This window comes from Coregonus clupeaformis, chromosome 1 (genome assembly GCF_020615455.1).
Source record: "Coregonus clupeaformis isolate EN_2021a chromosome 1, ASM2061545v1, whole genome shotgun sequence".
In the NCBI taxonomy this organism is placed as follows: Eukaryota; Metazoa; Chordata; class Actinopteri; order Salmoniformes; family Salmonidae; genus Coregonus; species Coregonus clupeaformis.
In genome coordinates, this window is record NC_059192.1 from 71,559,595 (window position 1) to 71,579,966 (window position 20,372).

Below are 20,372 nucleotides of genomic sequence, written 5' to 3' on the forward strand. Positions count from 1 at the left end.
CCTAGTCATATTAGCAACAAATGCCAGTTGTTGCATATTAGATCTCCCCTCTTTCTAAATGTCTAACTGATATTTCCATCTCTGTCACATGAAACCGCTGTGGTGCGCTTTTGACAACGGTGTTTTCCACTAATTGCAATATGGATCGAACATTCATCTGTAGCCTACTGCCTTGTGTCCATTGCTGTGCTTATAATGTGAAGAAATAATAGGTTATCAACATTTTAAGCTAAATGTTCTACTCTGTTGCATCATGTTTTTTTATGTAGCCTAGGCCTACTGGTTGTATGAATTTGGGATCCATCGTCTCACAACTGTCCCAGAGTCTGTTTTGGCTATTTCTTTCTCGACCAGCTGACCAATAGAATAGGTCAACTTTTCTACTATGGGGGACAGTAGATTGACATAGGCTAGTGATTTTGCTGTTCGTTACTTGTCATGTTGGCTGAGGAAAAGTAAATGTGGACAGTTACTTTAACATGTTCAAAGTCCGCATCAGAATTTGTTAAGGACCACACATTGTTGCGTCCTGGACATGCATGTTCTGTTATTATGAATTACCATATTCTAAATGTGATTTCTGAGCACCGTCGGTGGATGCACTAATCAGGTTACGCACCCAATGCATATGGGTCCGGTAAATTTCTCAAAATGTCCATTAAATTAAAATGCTGCTGTTCAAATGGCCGGTGCCACATTTTCCTAACTGAAGCCCTGACACACACACGCAAACACACACCACACCACATGCCTGATGCCAAACATTGACACAACAACTTACTTCATTTCAGAGTCAGTCAGGCTATTTAATAAATTAATAACACCAATTAGACTCTGAATAAGGATACATTTTTAATCAGTCCACTGCACAAGTGGTAGCTACACTACTGGCAAAACAATACTACGTATTTATGGTTCCATTTCTATCTGGCCTGTTTTGTGGCACATCCTTTCATGCTTTTGTAGTTGGTTTGGGAGAAGATGTTATTGTGTAATTTTCTGTTTCAGTGTGTGTGTGTGTCTACGTGGAGGAGTAGTTGGAGGGTTTACCAAGAGGAAAAAGCAGCTCTTCGTCCCCATGTAAAGACTCTGTCCTAACCCCTCTCTCTTTCGCTCTCTCTTTCTCTCTGCGTGTGTCCTCCTAGCTGATGTAAGTGGAGCATCAGGGAGTGTAGGTGGAGGTTCTGTCCCAGACCATGGGAAGAGGAAGAAGCAGCTGTTTATCCTCTACAGAGACTGTTCTGACCTGGCTTTCTCTCTCTCTCTGTGTGTGGCTGAAGGAGGAGATGGAGGAAGAGGAGGGGGCTCCCACAAGGGGAAAAGGAAGAAGCAGCTCTTCATCCCATACAGAGATTCGGTTCTGACCTGGCTCCTGAAAGACAGCCTGGGAGGAAACTCCAAGACCATCATGATAGCAAGTATGGTTGATCTTAGTCTGTGGTATTCAAATTGGGGTTGCAATCCTATATAAAAAATAAATAATAATAATTAAGAGTACATACATTTTAACATTTTGAGTAAATGTATTTATTGGATGACTTGATTTTGATGAGGTGAACATTTAATGAATTGAAGGTTATTTCTTGTTGATGTAAAAATAGAAATGTACTGATTTTTAAGGTTGTCATTAGATTAAGGGGTGAGGTTGTGAAAAAAATGGGGTCCCTGCTGAAAAAGTTTAAATACCACTGATCTAAGTCCTACCTCTGATGCCACACACCATAATAACACATTCTCTGTTAACTCCACCAAGCAGTTAAGCGATGCCTTTACATGTTGATAAGGGGAAACTAGTAATGTAACCAATTTGGTGGGGAATATTCATAGTATTCCTTTGGGTATTACTGTTTAGCACAGCTGCTGATTAAATACAGGCAGGAGTTGAAGTTATCCTTCTCTGTGATGGATTTCCCTTAAATTGATTTTTACAATTTGATTTAGTATTTTCATTGGGATATAAAAAAATATACAAAAATTCTCCAATATTGAAAAGGACTGGAATTAGTCAAACTCATATTAATACATGATGGTTATTAACTTTTTTTACATGAAAGGGGAGGTTAACACTCGGAGTGCCGGAATTCCAGGTCTACTAGAATGACCATCCTGACCTTTGATATTTCAATTGTGTAAATATTCCATAATAAATTGTGAAATGAATGCATTTATTATGTTTAAAATATGTCATATATGAAACCTCACGACACTAAATTGTAATCAGACAGAAAATGTATTGATTGATCCAGAAGCGCATAGACTGTAAATACTAAAATAAGACTATAGTGTATATTCTGATTATAAGACAACAGTTTCCTGCCCAGCTAATGGCTGACCCAAACTACACCTAAACTATATTGAAACTAATTTCACACACATCATATTATATGTAGCCTAAAGACAAGATGAAATTGACAATAGTCTGATGCGTATATAATTGTCTTAATATCTTGGTTTTTATGACCTTCTTAAACAAAATATTAATTAATTTCTTTGATGCATTTTAAATGGATTTATTAGACTGGCGGCTATACAGTGAGGGGAAAAAAGTATTTGATCCCCTGCTGATTTTGTACGTTTGCCCACTGACAAAGAAATGATCCGTCTATAATTTTAATGGTACGTTTATTTGAACAGTGAGAGACAGAATAACAACAAAAAATCCAGAAAAACGCTTTTCAAAAATGTTATAAATTGATTTGCATTTTAATGAGGGAAATAAGTATTTGACCCCCTCTCAATCAGAAAGATTTCTGGCTCCCAGGTGTCTTTTATACAGGTAACAAAAGAGTGTGCTCCTAATCTCAGCTCGTTACCTGTATAAAAGACACCTGTCCACAGAAGCAATCTATCAATCAGATTCCAAACTCTCCACCATGGCCAAGACCAAAGAGCTCTCCAATGCTGTCAGGGACAAGATTGTAGACCTACACAAGGCTGGAATGGGCTACAAGACCATCGCCAAGCAGCTTGGTGAGAAGGTGACAACAGTTGGTGCGATTATTCGCAAATGGAAGAAACACAAAAGGACTGTCAATCTCCCTCTGCCTGGGGCTCCATGCAAGATCTCACCTCGTGGAGTTGCACTGATCATGAGAACGGTGAGGAATCAGCCCAGAACTACACGGGAGGATCTTGTCAATGATCTCAAGGCAGCTGGGACCATAGTCACCAAGAAAACAATTGGTAACACACTACGCCGTGAAGGACTGAAATCCTGCAGCGCCCGCAAGGTCCCCCTGCTCAAGAAAGCACATGTACAGGGCCGTCTGAATGATTCAGAGGAGAACTGGGTGAAAGTGTTGTGGTCAGATGAGACCAAAATGGAGTTATTTGGCATCAACTCAACTCGCTGTGTTTGGAGGAGGAGGAATGCTGCCTATGACCCCAAGAACACCATCCCCACCGTCAAACATGGAGGTGGAAACATTATGCTTTGGGGGTGTTTTTCTGCTAAGGGGACAGGACAACTTCACCGCATCAAAGGGACGATGGACGGGGCCATGTACCGTCAAATCTTGGGTGAGAACCTCCTTCCCTCAGCCAGGGCATTGAAAATGGGTTGTGGATGGGTATTCCAGCATGACAATGACCCAAAACACACGGCCAAGGCAACAAAGGAGTGGCTCAAGAAGAAGCACATTAAGGTCCTGGAGTGGCCTAGCCAGTCTCCAGACCTTAATCCCATAGAAAATCTGTGAAGGGAGCTGAAGGTTCGAGTTGCCAAACATCAGCCTCAACCTTAATGACTTGGAGAAGATCTGCAAAGAGGAATGGAACAAAATCCCTCCTGAGATGTGTGCAAACCTGGTGGCCAACTACAAGAAACGTCTGACCTCTGTGATTGCCAACAAGGGTTTTGCCACCAAGTACTAAGTCATGTTTTGCAGAGGGGTCAAATACTTATTTCCCTCATTAAAATGCAAATCAATTTATAACATTTTTGAAAAGCGTTTTTCTGGATTTTTTGTTGTTATTCTGTCTCTCACTGTTCAAATAAACCTACCATTAAAATTATAGACTGATTATGTCTTTGTCAGTGGACAAATGTACAAAATCAGCAGGGGATCAAATACTTTTTTCCCTCACTGTAGGTATTTGTGGAGGCCCGGCTATTTTACTGTTAATATGCATATGTCATTTTGAGGTAGAAGTGCAAAACGTTTTTGTATTTTTGGGGTATTTATCTCAAAGTACTGCTAAAATACACATATTTAGGAAAAGTCAATGACAGGTATGTGTAACGTTTTTATTGAAATTAAGTTATTAAAATTACTACATTGAATACGGTCAGATTGTCTTGGCATTTCTAGTGTTAACTTGGCCCCAGACAATCGATCTGAGATCGATTTAAATTTCAGTCATGGGATTATTATTTGCTTTAACCCCTGTACAGGTGATTTTAGTAAGAGACCCACCGCACTTCTGGGTCCTCACACCTGTGATGTGTTCCTGTCTATCTTCCCACACAGCTCTTTCTCCCGCTGATGTGAACTACAGTGAGACACTGAGCACACTGCGCTACGCTAACCGAGCTAAAAACATAGTCAACAAGCCCACAGTCAACGAGGACAGCAGTGTTACAGTCATCAGAAAACTGCAGGAGGAGATCGTCAGACTGAAAGGACTAGTGGAGAAGAACAACCTGGTGGGGGGTGGTGGTGTATGTTAAAGCATTAGGCTAATAACTGTACATGTGACCTCTCTCCAGTAAAGCAACCAGGTGTGTGTGAGATTATCTAAGGGTATGTTGAAGCACAATGCTCAAACAGTATGGCCTCTCTCTCTTGCCAGGCTCCCCTTTCTCCTCAGGATCTCTCCAAGACTCTGAAGGTTGAGGAGAAACTTCACAAGAATGAGGCCAAGGTGAGTGAACTCTTCAGGACTACAGGGAGTGACCTGTGTATGTTTCTCAGTGTGACTCCTAAGGTCTTGGGTTCTATTCCTGCTGGGAACGTCATACACATTCTAAAGCAGTGTGCATTCACTGTAGCCTATTGTAAGTGCCTGCCAGTACCTAGTGGAATGTACTGTATGTGTTTCTCTGCAAATATGAAAAGTTGGATGTCAATGTTTTGTGACTACAGATCTGTTCTCATCAGTTTTCTGGGCTTGGTCTGTCTCAACAACCGGAAAAGCATATATAAGTTTAGCTTTCTTAATTAACCAGAATATCAACAGTTATTTCTAGTTGTTTATCAAAGTTAGCTGTCTAACTCATTGATCCTGCTTTGTAGTAAACCCTTCTGTTCTCTCCCACAGGTGTTAGAACTGACCAGGGAGTGGACCAACAAGTGGGGGGAGACCCAGAACATTCTCAAGGTACGCTAATATCTCAGTTAATTTGTTAGTTCTTTTTTTTAAACATTTATTTGACCATTTAAAAAACACAATACAACCACAAATGTGGACACAATGCATTTAAAATCATTGATGATGATAAAGTTAAACGCATTTCCATTGTGGCCCTCTTATTAATAATTATGGCTATTTAATAAAACCCAAAATTGATAATAATGCCATTGTAGAGTTATTTCAAAAAGGAGTATGCCCACTCATGGTGAAGACTGGTGCTTCTGCTGGCAACGCACTTGAGTTCAATGATGCCAGATGGTGGTGATGCCAGATGGTGGTGATGCCGTTGGCAATCCTTCCTCTCTTACTGTTTTGGACCTAAAACCTTCGTACAACATTTGACACACAATTTTGGCTAGATGATATATGCTCTCACTCACTCACCCCATCGCTGGCATATATATATATATATATATACATCCTGGCATATCGGTTTATGCATTGGCTGACTCATAGGTCGGCAACAAAGGCTCTCCACTAGATAATGATAATATCATGTACTCATTTTCTAGCATCTGGGGTATGCCAGAATGTAGAATGAGTCTTGGGCGCTGGAATGTCAGTCACTGTAAACCATGTGAAAAGTAAGAAACTTGAAAATGTCTTTCTCTGGGTCAGTAATCTTGTCTCCATTTGTGTGATTATCTGTCACGCTTTATCTCAGACACACACGTGCACACACACTTCTCCCAGTAGATCAGCCCAACAGATGGCTGTGTGTCAGTGTCTGAGCTTTGGGGTCCGTCTGACCGTCTGTCTAGATCCACGGATCCCCCAGAAGGCCACAGGAGTTTGACATGTATAAGCACTATTTATATTTTAGGTTCCGTCGCTAATGAAACACTATTCCCTTTATAGTGCACTACTTTTGGTCAAAAGTAGTGCACTACATAGGGAAAAGGGTGACATTTGGGACACACCCTTAGTCTTGGCTGCCTGGCTTCTCATCTCACACAATTCTGTTGCTGCTAGAATCATCTCTTGTTTGTGTGGCAGCCAAATAAGATTACAAAAAAGTTCTTAAATATCCAGGGACCAATTTGCTGTTGGTTCTGTCAACTCAGTGGCTCTGTCCCAAATGGCACCCTATTCCCTTTATAGGGCTCTGGTCAAAAGTAGTGCACTATATAGGGAATAGGGTGCCATTTGGGACAGAGGCTCAGCGGGCTTCATAGTGCTGTCTGGTGTATGGAAATGAGTTGGTTGATACTCGGCACAGTATAATCATTTGATGTAGCAGGACTTTGGTGGAGTAGATTCTAGTTTTCCAGTAATGAACATTTGTTTTCTGCTTCTTTGTTCTTCTTCTGTGGTGGACTGATTAGCTAGCTATGCTGATTATGAACTGAATAATGTTGCTTGGAAAGAAGAACCAAATTGTTTGGAAATTAAAGTTGGGGAAATTATTTTGCTAAGTAACTTTGTTTGGAGGATTTTGCAGGACTGTATTATGACAATAATCGCACTAAGCCACAACGGCCACTTGATTTAATACTAAAACTTGCTTGTCCATGTACCCTTTGTCTTCTTAACGATCAGCCCTGAGATTGGGTCTGTTAGCTTACCCACTTCAATCAGTGTAAATGAAGGGGAGGAGACCGGTTAAAGAAGGATTTTTAAACGTTGAGACAATTGAGACATGGATTGTGTATGTGTGCCATTCAGAGGGTGAATGGGAAGACAAAAAAATTTAAGTGCCTTTGAACGGGGTATGGTAGTAGGTGCCAGGCGCACTGGTTTGTGTCAAGAACTGCAACGCTGCTCGGATTTTCATGCTCAACAGTTTTCTGTGTGTATCAAGAACGGTCCACCACCCAAAGGACAGCCAGCCAACTTGACACAGCTGTGGGAAGCATTGGAGTGAACATGGACCAGCATCCCTGTAGAACGCTTTCGACACCTTGTAGAGTCCGCGCCCCGACGAATTGAGGGCAAAAGGGGAGGGAGGGTGCACAACTCAATATTAGGAAGGTGTTCCTAATGTTTGCTATACTCAGTGTGTGTGTATACATGCATACATACATACATACATACATACATACTTATAAATGGTCATAAAGCAACCCAATATGGAGTTAGTTGCAGGTTTTCCTACATTCCAGTTGCCAGTTTCCAAAACAGTCTAACCAGCATTCCGATATAGGCTATGCAGATATAACATTTGACATTTTCAGCAAAGATTGCATGTAGTTTCGGTCTTCCCTAACACTCCCTTTCTCTTCCTCTTTCCGTCCCATGTAAGGGCTGCTTATAGTTCCTGTATCCTACCAGTGGGTGTCACTGTTGCTCTGCTGAACCTCAACATGGTGTTGCTATTTAATTTTCCAGCTATTTAGCTTAAATGGCATTCAACTGACATTAGAGCTGCTTAAATGGTCCTGAAGTCAACATCTGACACTGGGAGAAGAGTGAGGGAGAGAAGGGGAAACTCATCAGACATGCCTAATCGCTTACTCTCTCTCCATCCCATATGGCTCATCAGTGTGTGTCGGAGAGAGAGTGGGAGAGAATTTCCCCCTTCATACTTCAGCCTGCCAGCCCAGAGTTTAGTTTATGCTACTCAGGCCCAATAAAAAAGTAAGAAGTTGATGTTCACTTCAGCTTCGCAGAGATGACAGGTTTTGAGTATAAAGTAGGAAAAAGCATCCTAGTGGGGTGGGGGCAGCAAACACAGATCGCGCAGCCACACCATTTGAATCTCAATTGCGTTTCCTTGATTCCTCTCGTCTCCTGCTCAAAACCCATTGGATGAGAAGTTCAGTGGGGAGGGACCAACTGACCTTCTCAATCAATGGGTTTTGAGCAGGAGACGAGAGGACGTGAGGAATCAAGGAAATGCAATTGAGATTCTCCCATGGACTTGGTCCCAGCTTAGACAAAAGAGCTCAATTTACTTTCACATTGAAAGCGGTTCAACTTCTCAAGTAGCTCTTGTTCAGGTCTTCAGTTTTCCTACAGTGTCTACACGGACTAGTCCTAGATGGTGTTGTTTTATTCCCCCACATGATAACAGACACAGCGGTGCCATTCTCTCAGAGGCTGTTCAGAACAGGTGTGTTGTCTTGAACAAGAATAATACATGAGAGCGAGAGAAGACATCAGGAGGAAGACAAGATGACAGTGACACATGCACACAAGTTTGGCTTGTTGGTACATTGGAAACATGTTTCCAAGTGTTACAAGGTTTGGCTTTCAATCTTATTCACAATGTTACCAAAATTTTCTGCGGTGGTGAGTGGTTACTTTACTCACTTTGAAACGTTGCATTTCATTTCAAAATCTTTGAAAACATTTTCACCCCACTGAACTAGACCCTGCAACCTGCTGCTAGAGCTAATGAACATTGTAGTTTATTACCTGACACTGCTGATATCTAATTAACAGGTCTTGATTAGCTACATATGGCACTGCATTCATTTAGCTGCTGTCCTTCTGTCCATCCCACGTGTTCATTAATACAGCCATGTTGTAAATCTCAGGTTACATGTTCAACGGTGACTCTGTTTTCCAAAAACATATGGGCTGTGTCTGAAATGGTACCTGGGCCCTGGTAAAAGAAAAATATGCTTTTCACTATATAGGGAATAGGATACAATTTCTGCTCAAAAGGAGTGCATTCTGAGGTCACCTCTCTGAGGTCACAATAGTATTTTTTAAATTTTTAGAACAATTTGGTGTTTCTGATGTACGGCGGGCACTAAATCCCACAAGGCAATACTCAACCCCCCCATGTTCAGCATACCTTTTCACATATTGACTATTGATTTGTTGATGACAAACCTTTGCAACTATGACAGCATTGTAATATCTGACCATGCTCCGCTTGTCCTCCAGTTTACAGTTCCTGATAGAAAAAGCCCTAACAAAGTCTGGCGCCTTAACTCACTGCTACTGACTGAACAACGTTTTGATTTTATCACTGCTCAAATAGTGTTTTGTCAATAAGACTCCTGATATTTCTCCCTCTATTCTATGGGAAACGTTTAAAGCTTTTATTCGTGGACAGATAATCTCATACTCAGCTAACGAAAACAAACGTACCAAGAAAGTGGCTGAGATTAAAGACCGTATTCAGCAAACTGATCATCAGTACTCCATCTCCCCCTCCCCTGACCTGTACAGAACTAGACTATATTTACAATTAGTTTGACTTGATTTCAACAGCCCAAGCTGAACAGCATCTGCTGAGGGCCGTCATTCTACTTTTGAATATGGTGAAAAGGCGAGCAGAAATTTAGCCCAACAATTAAGACAATCCACAGCTTCCTGCCTAATACCCCAGCTTCCTGCCTAATACCCCAGCTTTCTGCCGAAGCAGGACTGATTTCAAATGATAGCCATGTGATCAATAATCAGTTAAAAAACGTTTACTTTGATTATATCACACTGAAGCCTCTGGAGATTCCCCGTTGACAGACACTTTCCTTTCAAGTTTACCAATACTGAAGCTAAACGATGCAGTGAGAATGGATCTTGATAAACCACTTACCACTTCAGAAATTCTACAAGCCATAAAGTCCTTAAAAATGGCAAAGCACCGGGACCAGAAGGGTTCTCAGCAGAATTTTTTAAGACATTTGCTGAACAGCTCGTACCGCGTTAAGCCTCAGCCTTCTCCCACTCCTCTACCCCAGACTTCTTACCAAGCCACTATATCAATCATTCTAAAGAAAGATAAGGATCCCCTCGAGTATGCCTCCTACAGGCCTATTTCGCTTCTGGATGTAGACTATAAAATATTTGCTAAAACTGTTTTCCTTGAGACTGCCAAATCAGACAGGCTTTATTAAAAATATACTTTTTTTTTTTTAATGTTTAATATTATACAGTTGAAGTCGGAAGTTTACATACACCTTAGCCAAATACATTTAAACTTAGTTTTTCACAATTTCTGACATTTAATCCTAGTAAAAATTCCCTGTTTTAGGTCATTTAGGATCACCACTTTATTTTAAGAATGTGAAATGTCAGCTTTTATTTCTTTCATCACATTCCCAGTGGGTCAGAAGTTTACATACACTCAATTAGTATTTGGTAGCATTGCCTTTAAATTGTTTAACTTGGGTCAAACGTTTCAGGTAGCCTTCCACAAGCTTCCCACAATAAGTTGGGTGAATTCTGGCCCATTCCTCCTGACAGAGCTGGTGTAACTGAGTCAGGTTTGTAGGCCTCCTTGCTCGCACACGCATTTTCTATAGGATTGAGGTCAGGGCTTTGTGATGGCCACTCCAATATCTTGACTTTGTTGTCCTTAAGCCATTTTTGCCACAACTTTGGAAGTATGCTTGGGGTCATTGTCCATTTGGAAGACCCATTTGCGACCAAGCTTTAACTTCCTGACTGATGTCTTGAGATGTTGCTTCAATATATCCACATCATTTTCCTTCCTCATGATGCCATCTATTTTGTGAAGTGCAGCAAAGCACTCCTGCAGCAAAGCACCTCCACAGCATGATGCTGCCACCCCTGTGCTTCACGGTTGGGATGGTGTTCTTCGGCTTGCACGCATCCCCCTTTTTCCTCCAAACATAACGATGGTCATTATGGCCAAACAGTTCTATTTTTGTTTCATCAGACCAGAGGACATTTCTCCAAAAAGTACGATCTTTGTCCCCATGTGCAGTTGCAAACCGTAGTCTGGCTTTTTTATGGCGGTTTTGGAGCAGTGGCTTCTTCCTTGCTGAGCGCACCAAAGTACGTTTATCTCTAGGAGACAGAATGCGTCTCCTTCCTGAGCGGTATGACGGCTGCGTGGTCCCATGGTGTTTATACTTGCGTACTATTGTTTGTACAGATGAACGTGGTACCTTCAGGCATTTGGAAATTGCTACCAAGGATGAACCAGACTTGTGGAGGTCTACCATTTTTTTTTCTGAGGTCTTGGCTGATTTCTTTTGATATTCCCATGATGTCAAGCAAAGAGGCACTGAGTTTGAAGGTAGGCCTTGAAATACATCCACAGGTACACCTCCAATTGACTCAAATGATGTCAATTAGCCTATCAGAAGCTTCTAAAGCCATAACATCATTTTCTGGAATTTTCCAAGCTGTTTAAAGGCACAGTCAACTTAGTGTATGTTAACTTCTGACCCACTGGAATTGTGATACAGTGAAATAATCTGTGTGTAAACAATTGTTGGAAAAATAACTTGTGTCATGCACAATCGTGTGTTTGTATGCATGTCTGTGCCTATGTTTGTGTTGCTTCACAGTCCCTGCTGTTCCATAAGGTGTATTTTTATCTATTTTTTTTAAAGTCAAATTTTATTGCTTGCATGAGTTACTTGATATGGAATAGAGTTCCATGTAGTCATGGCTCTATGTAGTACTGTGTGCCTCCCATAGTCTGTTCTGGACTTGGGGACTGTGAAGAGACATCTGGTGGCATGTCTTGTGGGGTATGCATGGGTGTCCGAGCTGTGTGCCAGTAGTTCAAACAGACAGCTCGGTGCATTCAACATGTCAATACCTCTCACAAATACAAGTAGTGATGAAGTCAATCTCTCCTCCACTTGGAGCCAGGAGAGATTGACATGCATTTTATTAATGTTAGCTCTCTGTGTACATCCAAGGGCCAGCTGTGCTGCCCTGTTCTGAGCCAATTGCAATTTTCCTAAGTCCCTCTTTGTGGCACCTGACCGCACGACTGAACAGTAGGATGGATTGGACCTGCTAAGAATCTGTTACCATACCTCTGAGTTGTGCTTCTTGGTCCTGTCCCTCGGGACCCATCAAACCGCTCATTGGGGTTGGGTGGAGGCCGGGGGAGAGAATATGTGCATCCCTTTGGGTTCCCAGGGCCAGAAGTTGGGAAGCATTTCCCTCCAACAATGTAAAAATGGCCATGTCCTTGAATGTACATGACCCATCTGAATATATGGCTATATGAAGTGATCTGATATTATATACCATAAAATGTAGATGAAATATTTGTGAAATATGAAAACTGAAAAAAAGTGTGTATACATACTTTGTTGAAGCGCCATTGGCAGTGATTACAGCCTCGAGTCTTCTTGGGTATGACTCTACAAGCTTGGCACACCTGTATTTGGGGAGTTTCTCCCATTCTTCTCTGCAGATCCTCTCAAGCTCTGTCAGGTTGGATGGGGCGCGTTGCTGCACAGCTATTTTCAGGTCTCTCCAGAGATGTTCTATCGGGTTCAAGTCCGGGCTCTGGCTGGGCCACTCAAGGACATTCAGAGACTTGTCCTGAAGCCACTCCTACATTGTCTTGGCTGTGTGCTTAGGGTCGTTGTCCTGTCGGAAGGTGAACCTTTGCCCCAGTCTGAGGTCCTGAGCGCTCTGGAGCAGGTTTTCATCAACGATCTCTCTGCACTTTGCTCCGTTCATCTTCCCCTCAATCCTGACTAGTCTTGCCGTCCCTGCCGCTGAAAAACATCCCCACAGGATGATGCTGCTACCACCATGCTTCACCGTAGGGATGGTGCCAGGTTTCCTCCAGACATGATGCTTGGCATTCAGGCCAAAGAGTTCAAACTTGGTTTTATCAAACCAGAGAATCTTGTTTCTCATGGTTTGAGTCCTTTAGGTGCCTTTTGGCAAACTCCAAGCGGGCTGTCATGTGCCTTTTACTGAGGGGCTTCCATCTGGCCACTCTACCATAAAGGCCTGATTGGTGGAGTGCTGCAGAGATGGTTGTCCTTCTGAACGGTTCTCCCATCTCCACAGAGGAACTCTGGAGCTCTGTCAGTGACCATTGGGTTATTGGTCACCTCCCTGACCAAGGCCCTTCTCCGCCGATTGCTCAGTTTGGCCGGGCGGCCAGCTCTAGGTGGTTCCAAACTTCTTCCATTTTAAGAATGATGAAGGCCACTGTGTTGTTGGTGACCTTCAATGCTGCAGAAGTTATTTGGTACCCTTTCCCAGATCTGTGCTTTGACACAATCGTGTCTCGGAGCTCTACAGATAATTCCTTCGACCTCATGGCTTGGTTTTTGCTCTGACATGCACTGTCAACTGACGGACCTTTCCAAGTCGTTGACAACAGCGCCGGAGAAAATGGCTGCCGTTTTACAGCCCTCTAACCAATTGTACTATTATGTGTGTTTTTCCGCGTTATTTGTAATTTATTTTGTACATAATGTTTCTGCCATCGTCTCTTATAACCAAAAGAGCTTCTGGATATCAGGACAGCGATTACTCACCTCGTATTGGACCGAAGATTTTTCTTCAACGAGGCGGCCGCGAAGGATATCATACAGACACCCGACAAGGCCCAAATCCCCGTCATTCGCGTGAGGAAGAGACGGAGATATCGTGGACGTAGATCGGGGTGCCTTGTAAGGATCCGACGGCGAGCGAGTAAACTGCCTCTTCCATCAATCCTATTAGCCAATCTTCAATCATTGGATAACAAATTGGATGATTTAAGATTACGGGACATTAAAAACTGTAATATCTTATGTTTCACCGAGTCGTGGCTGAACGACGACATTGATAACATACAGCTAGCGGGCTATACGCTACATCGGCAGGATAGAACGGCTGACTCCGGTAAGACAAGGGGTGGCGGTCTGTGTATATTTGTAAACAACAGCTGGTGCACAAAATCAAATACTAAGGAAGTCTCGAGGTTTTGCTCGCCTGAGGTAGAGTATCTTATGATAAGCTGTAGACCACACTATTTACCAAGAGAGTTTTCATCTATATTTTTCATAGCTGTCTATTTACCACCACAAACCAATGCTGGCATTAAGATTGCACTGAATAAGTTGTACAAGGCCATAAATCAACAGGAAAACGCTCATCCAGATGCAGCGCTCCTAGTGGCCGGGACTTTAATGCAGGGAAACTTACATCCGTTCTACCTAATTTCTACCAGCATGTTAAATGTGCAACCAGAGGAAAAAAACTCTAGACCACCTTTACTCCACACACAGAGACGCATACAAAGCTCTCCCTCGCCCTCCATTTGGCAAATCTGACCATAACTCGATCCTCCTGATTCCTGCTTATAAGCAAAACTAAAGCAGGAAGCACCAGTGACTCGGTTAATAAAAAAGTGGTCAGATGACGAGATGCTAAGCTACAGGACTGTTTTGCTAGCACAGACTGGAACATGTTCCGGGATTCTTCAGACAGCATTGAGGAGTACACCACATCAGTCACTGGCTTCATCAATAAGTGCATCGATGATGTCGTCCCCACAGTGACCGTACGTACATACCCCAACCAGAAGCCATGGATTACAGGAAACATCCGCACTGAGCTAAAGGGTAGAGCTGCCGCTTTCAAGGAACGGGACTCTAACCCGGACGCTTATAAGAAATCCCGCTATGCCCTCCGACGAACCATCAAACAGGCAAAGAGTCAATACAGGACTAAGATTGAATCGTACTACACTGGCTCTGACGCTCGTCGGATGTGGCAGGGCTTGAAAACTATTACAGACTACAAAGGGAAGCACAGCCGTGAGCTGCCCAGTGACACAAGCCTACCAGACGAGCTAAACCACTTCTATGCTCGCTTGAGGCAAGCAACACTGAAGCATGCATGAGAGCACCAGCTGTTCCGGATGACTATGTGATCACGCTCTCCGTAGCCGATGTGAGTAAGACTTTTAAGCAGGTCAACATTCACAAGGCCGCAGGGCCAGACGGATTACCAGGACGTGTACTCCGAGCATGTGCTGACCAACTGGCAAGTGTCTTCACTGACATTTTCAACATGTCCCTGACTGAGTCTGTAACACCAACATGTTTCAAGCAGACCACCATAGTCCCCGTGCCCAAGGACTCTAAGATAACCTGCCTAAATGACTACCGACCCGTAGCACTGACGTCTGTAGCCATGAAGTGCTTTGAAAGGCTCGTCATGGCTCACATCAACATCATTATCCCAGAAACCCTAGACCCACTCCAATTTGCATACCGCCCCAACAGATCCACAGATGATGCAATCTCTATTGCACTCAACACTGCCCTTTCCCACCTGGACAAGAGGAACACCTACGTGAGAATGCTATTCATTGACTACAGCTCAGCATTCAACACCATAGTGCCCTCTAAGCTCATCACTAAGCTAAGGATCCTGGGACTAAACACCTCCCTCTGCAACTGGATCCTGGACTTCCTACGGGCCGCCCCCAGGTGGTAAGGGTAGGTAACAACACATCTGCCACACTGATCCTCAACACGGGGGCCCTCAGGGGTGCGTGCTCAGTCCCCCTCCTGTACTCTCTGTTCACCCATGACTGCATGGCCAGGCACGACTCCAACACCATCATTAAGTTTGCCGACGACACAACAGTGGTAGGCCTGATCACCGACAACGATGAGATAGCCTATAGGGAGAAGGTCAGAGACCTGGCCGTGTGGTGCCAGGACAACAACCTCTCCCTCAACGTGACCAAGACAAAGGAGATGATTGTGGACTACAAGAAAAAAAAGAGGACTGAGCATCGAGAGCATCCTGACTGGTTGCATCACCGCCTGGTATGGCAACTGCTTGGCCTCCGACCGCAAGGCACTACAGAGGGTGTTGCGTACGGCCCAGTACATCACTGGGGCCAAGCTTCCTGCCATCCAGGACCTCTATTTACATTTTAGTCATTTAGCAGACGCTCTTATCCAGAGCGACTTACAGTTAGTGAATACATTTTTTTATACTGGCCCCCCGTGGGAATCGAACCCACAACCCTGGCGTTGCAAACGCCATGCTCTATCAACTGAGCTACATCCCCGCCGGCCATTCCCTCCCCTACCCTGGACGACGCTGGGCCAATTGTGCGCCGCCCCATGAGTCTCCCGGCTGCGACAGAGCCTGGATTCGAACCAGGATCTCTAGTGGCACAGTTAGCACTGCGATGCAGTGCCTTAGACCACTGCGCCACTCAGGAGTTATACCAGGCGGTGTCAGAGGAAGGCCCTCAAAATTGTAAAAGACTCCAGCCACCCTAGTCATAGACTGTTCTCTCTGCTACCGCGCGGTACCGGAGTGCCAAGTCTAGGTCCAAAAGACTTCTCAACAGCTTCTACCCCCAAGCCATAAGACTCCTGAACAGCTAATCATGGCTACCCGGACTATTTGCACTGCCCCCCACCCCATCCTTTTACGCTGCTGCTACTCTGTTAATTATTTATGCATAGTCACTTTAACTCTACCCACATGTACATATTACCTCAACTAGCCGGTGCCCCCGCACATTGACTCTGCAACGGTACCCCCCTGTATATATAGCCTCCCTACTGTTATTTTATTTTACTTCTGCTCTTTTTTTTCTCAACACTTTTTTTGTTGTTTTTATTTTTACTTTTTTGTTAAAAATAAATGCACTGTTGGTTAAGGGCTGTAAGTAAGCATTTCACTGTGATGTCTGCACCTGTTGTATTCGGCGCATGTGACCAATAAAATTTGATTTGATTTGAAATCATGTCTAATCTATTGAATTTACCACAGGTGGACTCCAATCAAGTTGTAGAAACATCTCAAGGATGATCAATGGAAAGAGGATGCACCTGAGCACAATTTTCGAGTCTCATAGCAAAGGGTCTGAATACTTATGTAAATAAGGTATTTTTTAAATATTTTTATGTGCAAAAATGTCTAAACCTGTTTTTCGCTTTGTCGTTATGGGGTATTGTGTGTAGATTGTTTTTTTTTTTAAAAATCCATTTTAGAATACGGCTGTAACGTAAGAAAATGTGGAAAAAACTGAAGGAGTCTGAATACTTTCCAAATGCACTGTGTATATCTAAAAAGTAGTGCACTATTAAAGGGGCAGTGCAGTCATGTGATTTGCCTGTTTTTTTTGTGTATAAGAGCTGTTTGAAAAAAAATGCCTGGAATTTCAGCCTGTTCGGGTGGGATGAAGTTTTTTGCTCACATCATGACATAATCTGATCTGATTTATTCTGGCCACTGACCAGTCACCTTTTATTTGCATTTGTATCCTCCTCCTTTGAAGGAGTAAGTAAGGGTAGACTCCAGAGCAGGGGTGGGCAACTTCAGTCCTCGGGGACCGGAGTGGTGTCACACTTTTTCCCCATCCCTAGCAAACCCAGCTGATTTAAACTAATTGCATTCTAAACTGAAGATCTGGTGTTAGCTGGGGCTGGGGCAAAAGTGTGACACGATCAGGCCCCCGACAACTGGAGTTGCCCTGTTATCTAGAGTCTAAACCCCTAAAATTCAGTTCTGGACCTCGAAGCCTGTTCCAATGCTTTTTTTCATTGTTTCCCTCTAATCAGAGACTGATTTAGACGTGGGACACCAGGTGCGTGCAATTAATTATTAGGTAGAACAGAAAACCAGCAGGCTCCAGACCTCGTAGGGTAAGAGTTGAAAACCCCTGGTATAGATTATCCTATTTGCCAATCAGGTCTGTGTATGTAAATATATTTAAATGTGTCAACACGCCCACACGATCAGACTGAGCATTTCAATGGCAAAAGGAGAATCAGGGAAATAATGTGGAGTTATTGTCATGAAAATAAACAGTGATTTATTAGGCATAGTGATGGTTAAAAAAATACAATTTAAAAGACTGTATAGGGAGTTTAAAGGGAGTTTACTATAAGGGAGACCATTACATATTCTATCTCTACAGGGACAGAGGGCTGAGGGGAATCGACACACACACACTAGGGCCGGGACGATACCAGTATCGCGATACTCGTTAGTATCATGGCAACAGCACTAATGTTGGAAACAAACATTATGTTGTCATCCAGAGTCCCATTTATTTATTTTCCAAGCTATAGCACACAATATTTTACTTACAGCAGGTTTTTGAAGGACCAAAGAGTTGTCTGCTTCGTGTTGAAATCTTTGCCATGTAAAAAATATTGCGATTCTGGTATCGTCACAGCCCTAATACACACACACACTGATATGAAGCCTGGCCATGTTTTTCCATGTTAAACGTTCAGCGTGACACCCGGGCTGAAAGGCCACTGTACTGGCAAGCGGCTGGCATACTGATGTTGCCATAACGATAAGTGTTTGATGAACAGCTTTATGGATTTGACATTTCGTCTTCCCTTATATTTGAATTCTGTGCAGGGTGACGAGTGGTAGAACCCGCCATGGAGCCAGGGGTACGGTGAGAAATGCAGGGGACATATTAGATTCCTGCGCTTCATTGTTAGAGAAAGAGAGCAGTGTAAACAGAAGGGTAATGCAGTTTCCCATGTAGATTTAGAATGCTAATGGCACCCAATTCCTCATTTAGTGCACTACTAAATAGGGAATATGGCACCACTTTTGACCATAGCCCTATGGGCCCTGGACATAAGTAGTGCACTAAATAGGGATTAGGTTGGCATTTGGGACTTAGACAAAGATTGGTTGCAGGGTACGTGGGAAAGGAAAGGTAATTTATATGAGATGGGTTGAAGAGCGGGAAGAGGGGGAGGGAGAAAGGAAGCGGGAAATATACCAAAATGTTCTCATCTCCTGCTGTATACTTACACGCACAAATATTTCAGGATGTACCTGCCCATTTGTTTGGAGAGAGGTGCCACAGATTAATGCAAACCTGTTCTTGTTGTAGTGTTGGATTGCGTCCCAAATGTAACCATATCCCCTATATTGTGCACTACTCTATTTAAAAGTGCACTGTATAGGGAATACGGTACCATTTGGGACACACTCTTGGAATGAGGAACATGATGAAGAAAATTGTTTTAAAAAATAATTTATTTCACCTTTTATTTAACCAGGTAACCCAGTTGAACAAGTTCTCATTTACAACTGCGACCTGGCCAAGATAAAGCAAAGCAGTGCGATAAAAAACAACAACACAGAGTTACATATGGGGTAAAACAAAGTCAAAAATACAACAGAAAATATATATAGACAGTGTGTGCAAATGTAGCAAGTTATGGAGGTAAGGCAATAAATAGGCCATAGTGCAAAATAATTACAATTTAGTATTAACACTGGAATGATAGATGTGCAAGAGATGATGTGCAAATAGAGATACTGGGGTGCAAATGAGCAAAATAAATAACAATATGAAGATGAGGTAGTTGGGTGGGCTAATTTCAGATGGGCTGTGTACAGGTGCAGTGATCGGTAAGGTGCTCTGACAACTGATGCTTAAAGTTAGTGAGGGAGATGAGCTGTGTCCTCTTGATTTGTGGAAAGGGAGACTGTTACTTTCTAGAAGTTTTATATTTTTGTTAGAGCCAGTGCCAACAGGGGACTGTTTCTTGGGTTGGATGAATCCTTCTCTTTTTCTCTCGATCTCTCTCGCTCGCTCTAGACTCCTCTGAACCTGCTATGATAAGCACATCGGAGAGTAGAGATTAAAGTATGTAACCATCGGTTTCTGATACTCCCAAATGGCACCTTATTCCCTATGTAGTGTACTACTTTGACCAGTGCCCATAGGGTGCCATTTGGGTAGTGCTGAGCAATTTAACTGAAATTTCAAGCAACTAGTTATTTTCCATTTTGTTTTTTGTCAGTTCCATGCGCACATACAGTGAGGGGGAAAAAAGTATTTGATCCCCTGCTGATTTTGTACGTTTGACCACTGACAAAGACATGATCAGTCTATAATGTTAATGGTAGGTTTATTTGAACAGTGAGAGACACAATAACAACAAAAACATCCAGAAAAACGCATGTCAAAAATGTTATGAATTGATTTGCATTTTAATGAGGTAAATAAGTATTTGACCCCTCTGCAAAATATGACTTAGTACTTGGTGGCAAAACCCTTGTTGGCAATCACAGAGGTCAGACGTTTCTTGTAGTTGGCCACCAGGTTTGCACACATCTCAGGAGGGATTTTGTCCCACTCCTCTTTGCAGATCTTCTCCAAGTCATTAAGGTTTCAAGCCTGATGTTTGGCAACTCGAACCTTCAGCTCCCTCCACATATTTTCTATGGGATTAAGGTCTGGAGACTGGCGAGGCCACTTCTTGAGCCACTCCTTTGTTGCCTTTGCCGTTTTGGGTCATTATCATGCTGGAATACCCATCCACGACCCATTTTCAATGCCCTGGTTGAGGGAAGGAGGTTCTCACTCAAGATTTGATGGTACATGGCGC

General features: G+C 43.0%; 1 protein-coding gene across 1 annotated transcript in view; it reads left to right on the forward strand.

Annotated features, from left to right (window-relative positions):
- LOC121568884 overlaps positions 1-20,372 on the forward strand; it is a 69,330-nt gene that overhangs the window by 12,426 nt on the left and 36,532 nt on the right. Inside the window, exons 9-12 of the mRNA XM_045220841.1 lie at positions 1,281-1,418; positions 4,470-4,645; positions 4,792-4,863; positions 5,260-5,319. Of these exons, the coding sequence (XP_045076776.1) occupies positions 1,281-1,418; positions 4,470-4,645; positions 4,792-4,863; positions 5,260-5,319 (446 nt within the window). The remainder of the gene's footprint in view (positions 1-1,280; positions 1,419-4,469; positions 4,646-4,791; positions 4,864-5,259; positions 5,320-20,372) is intronic.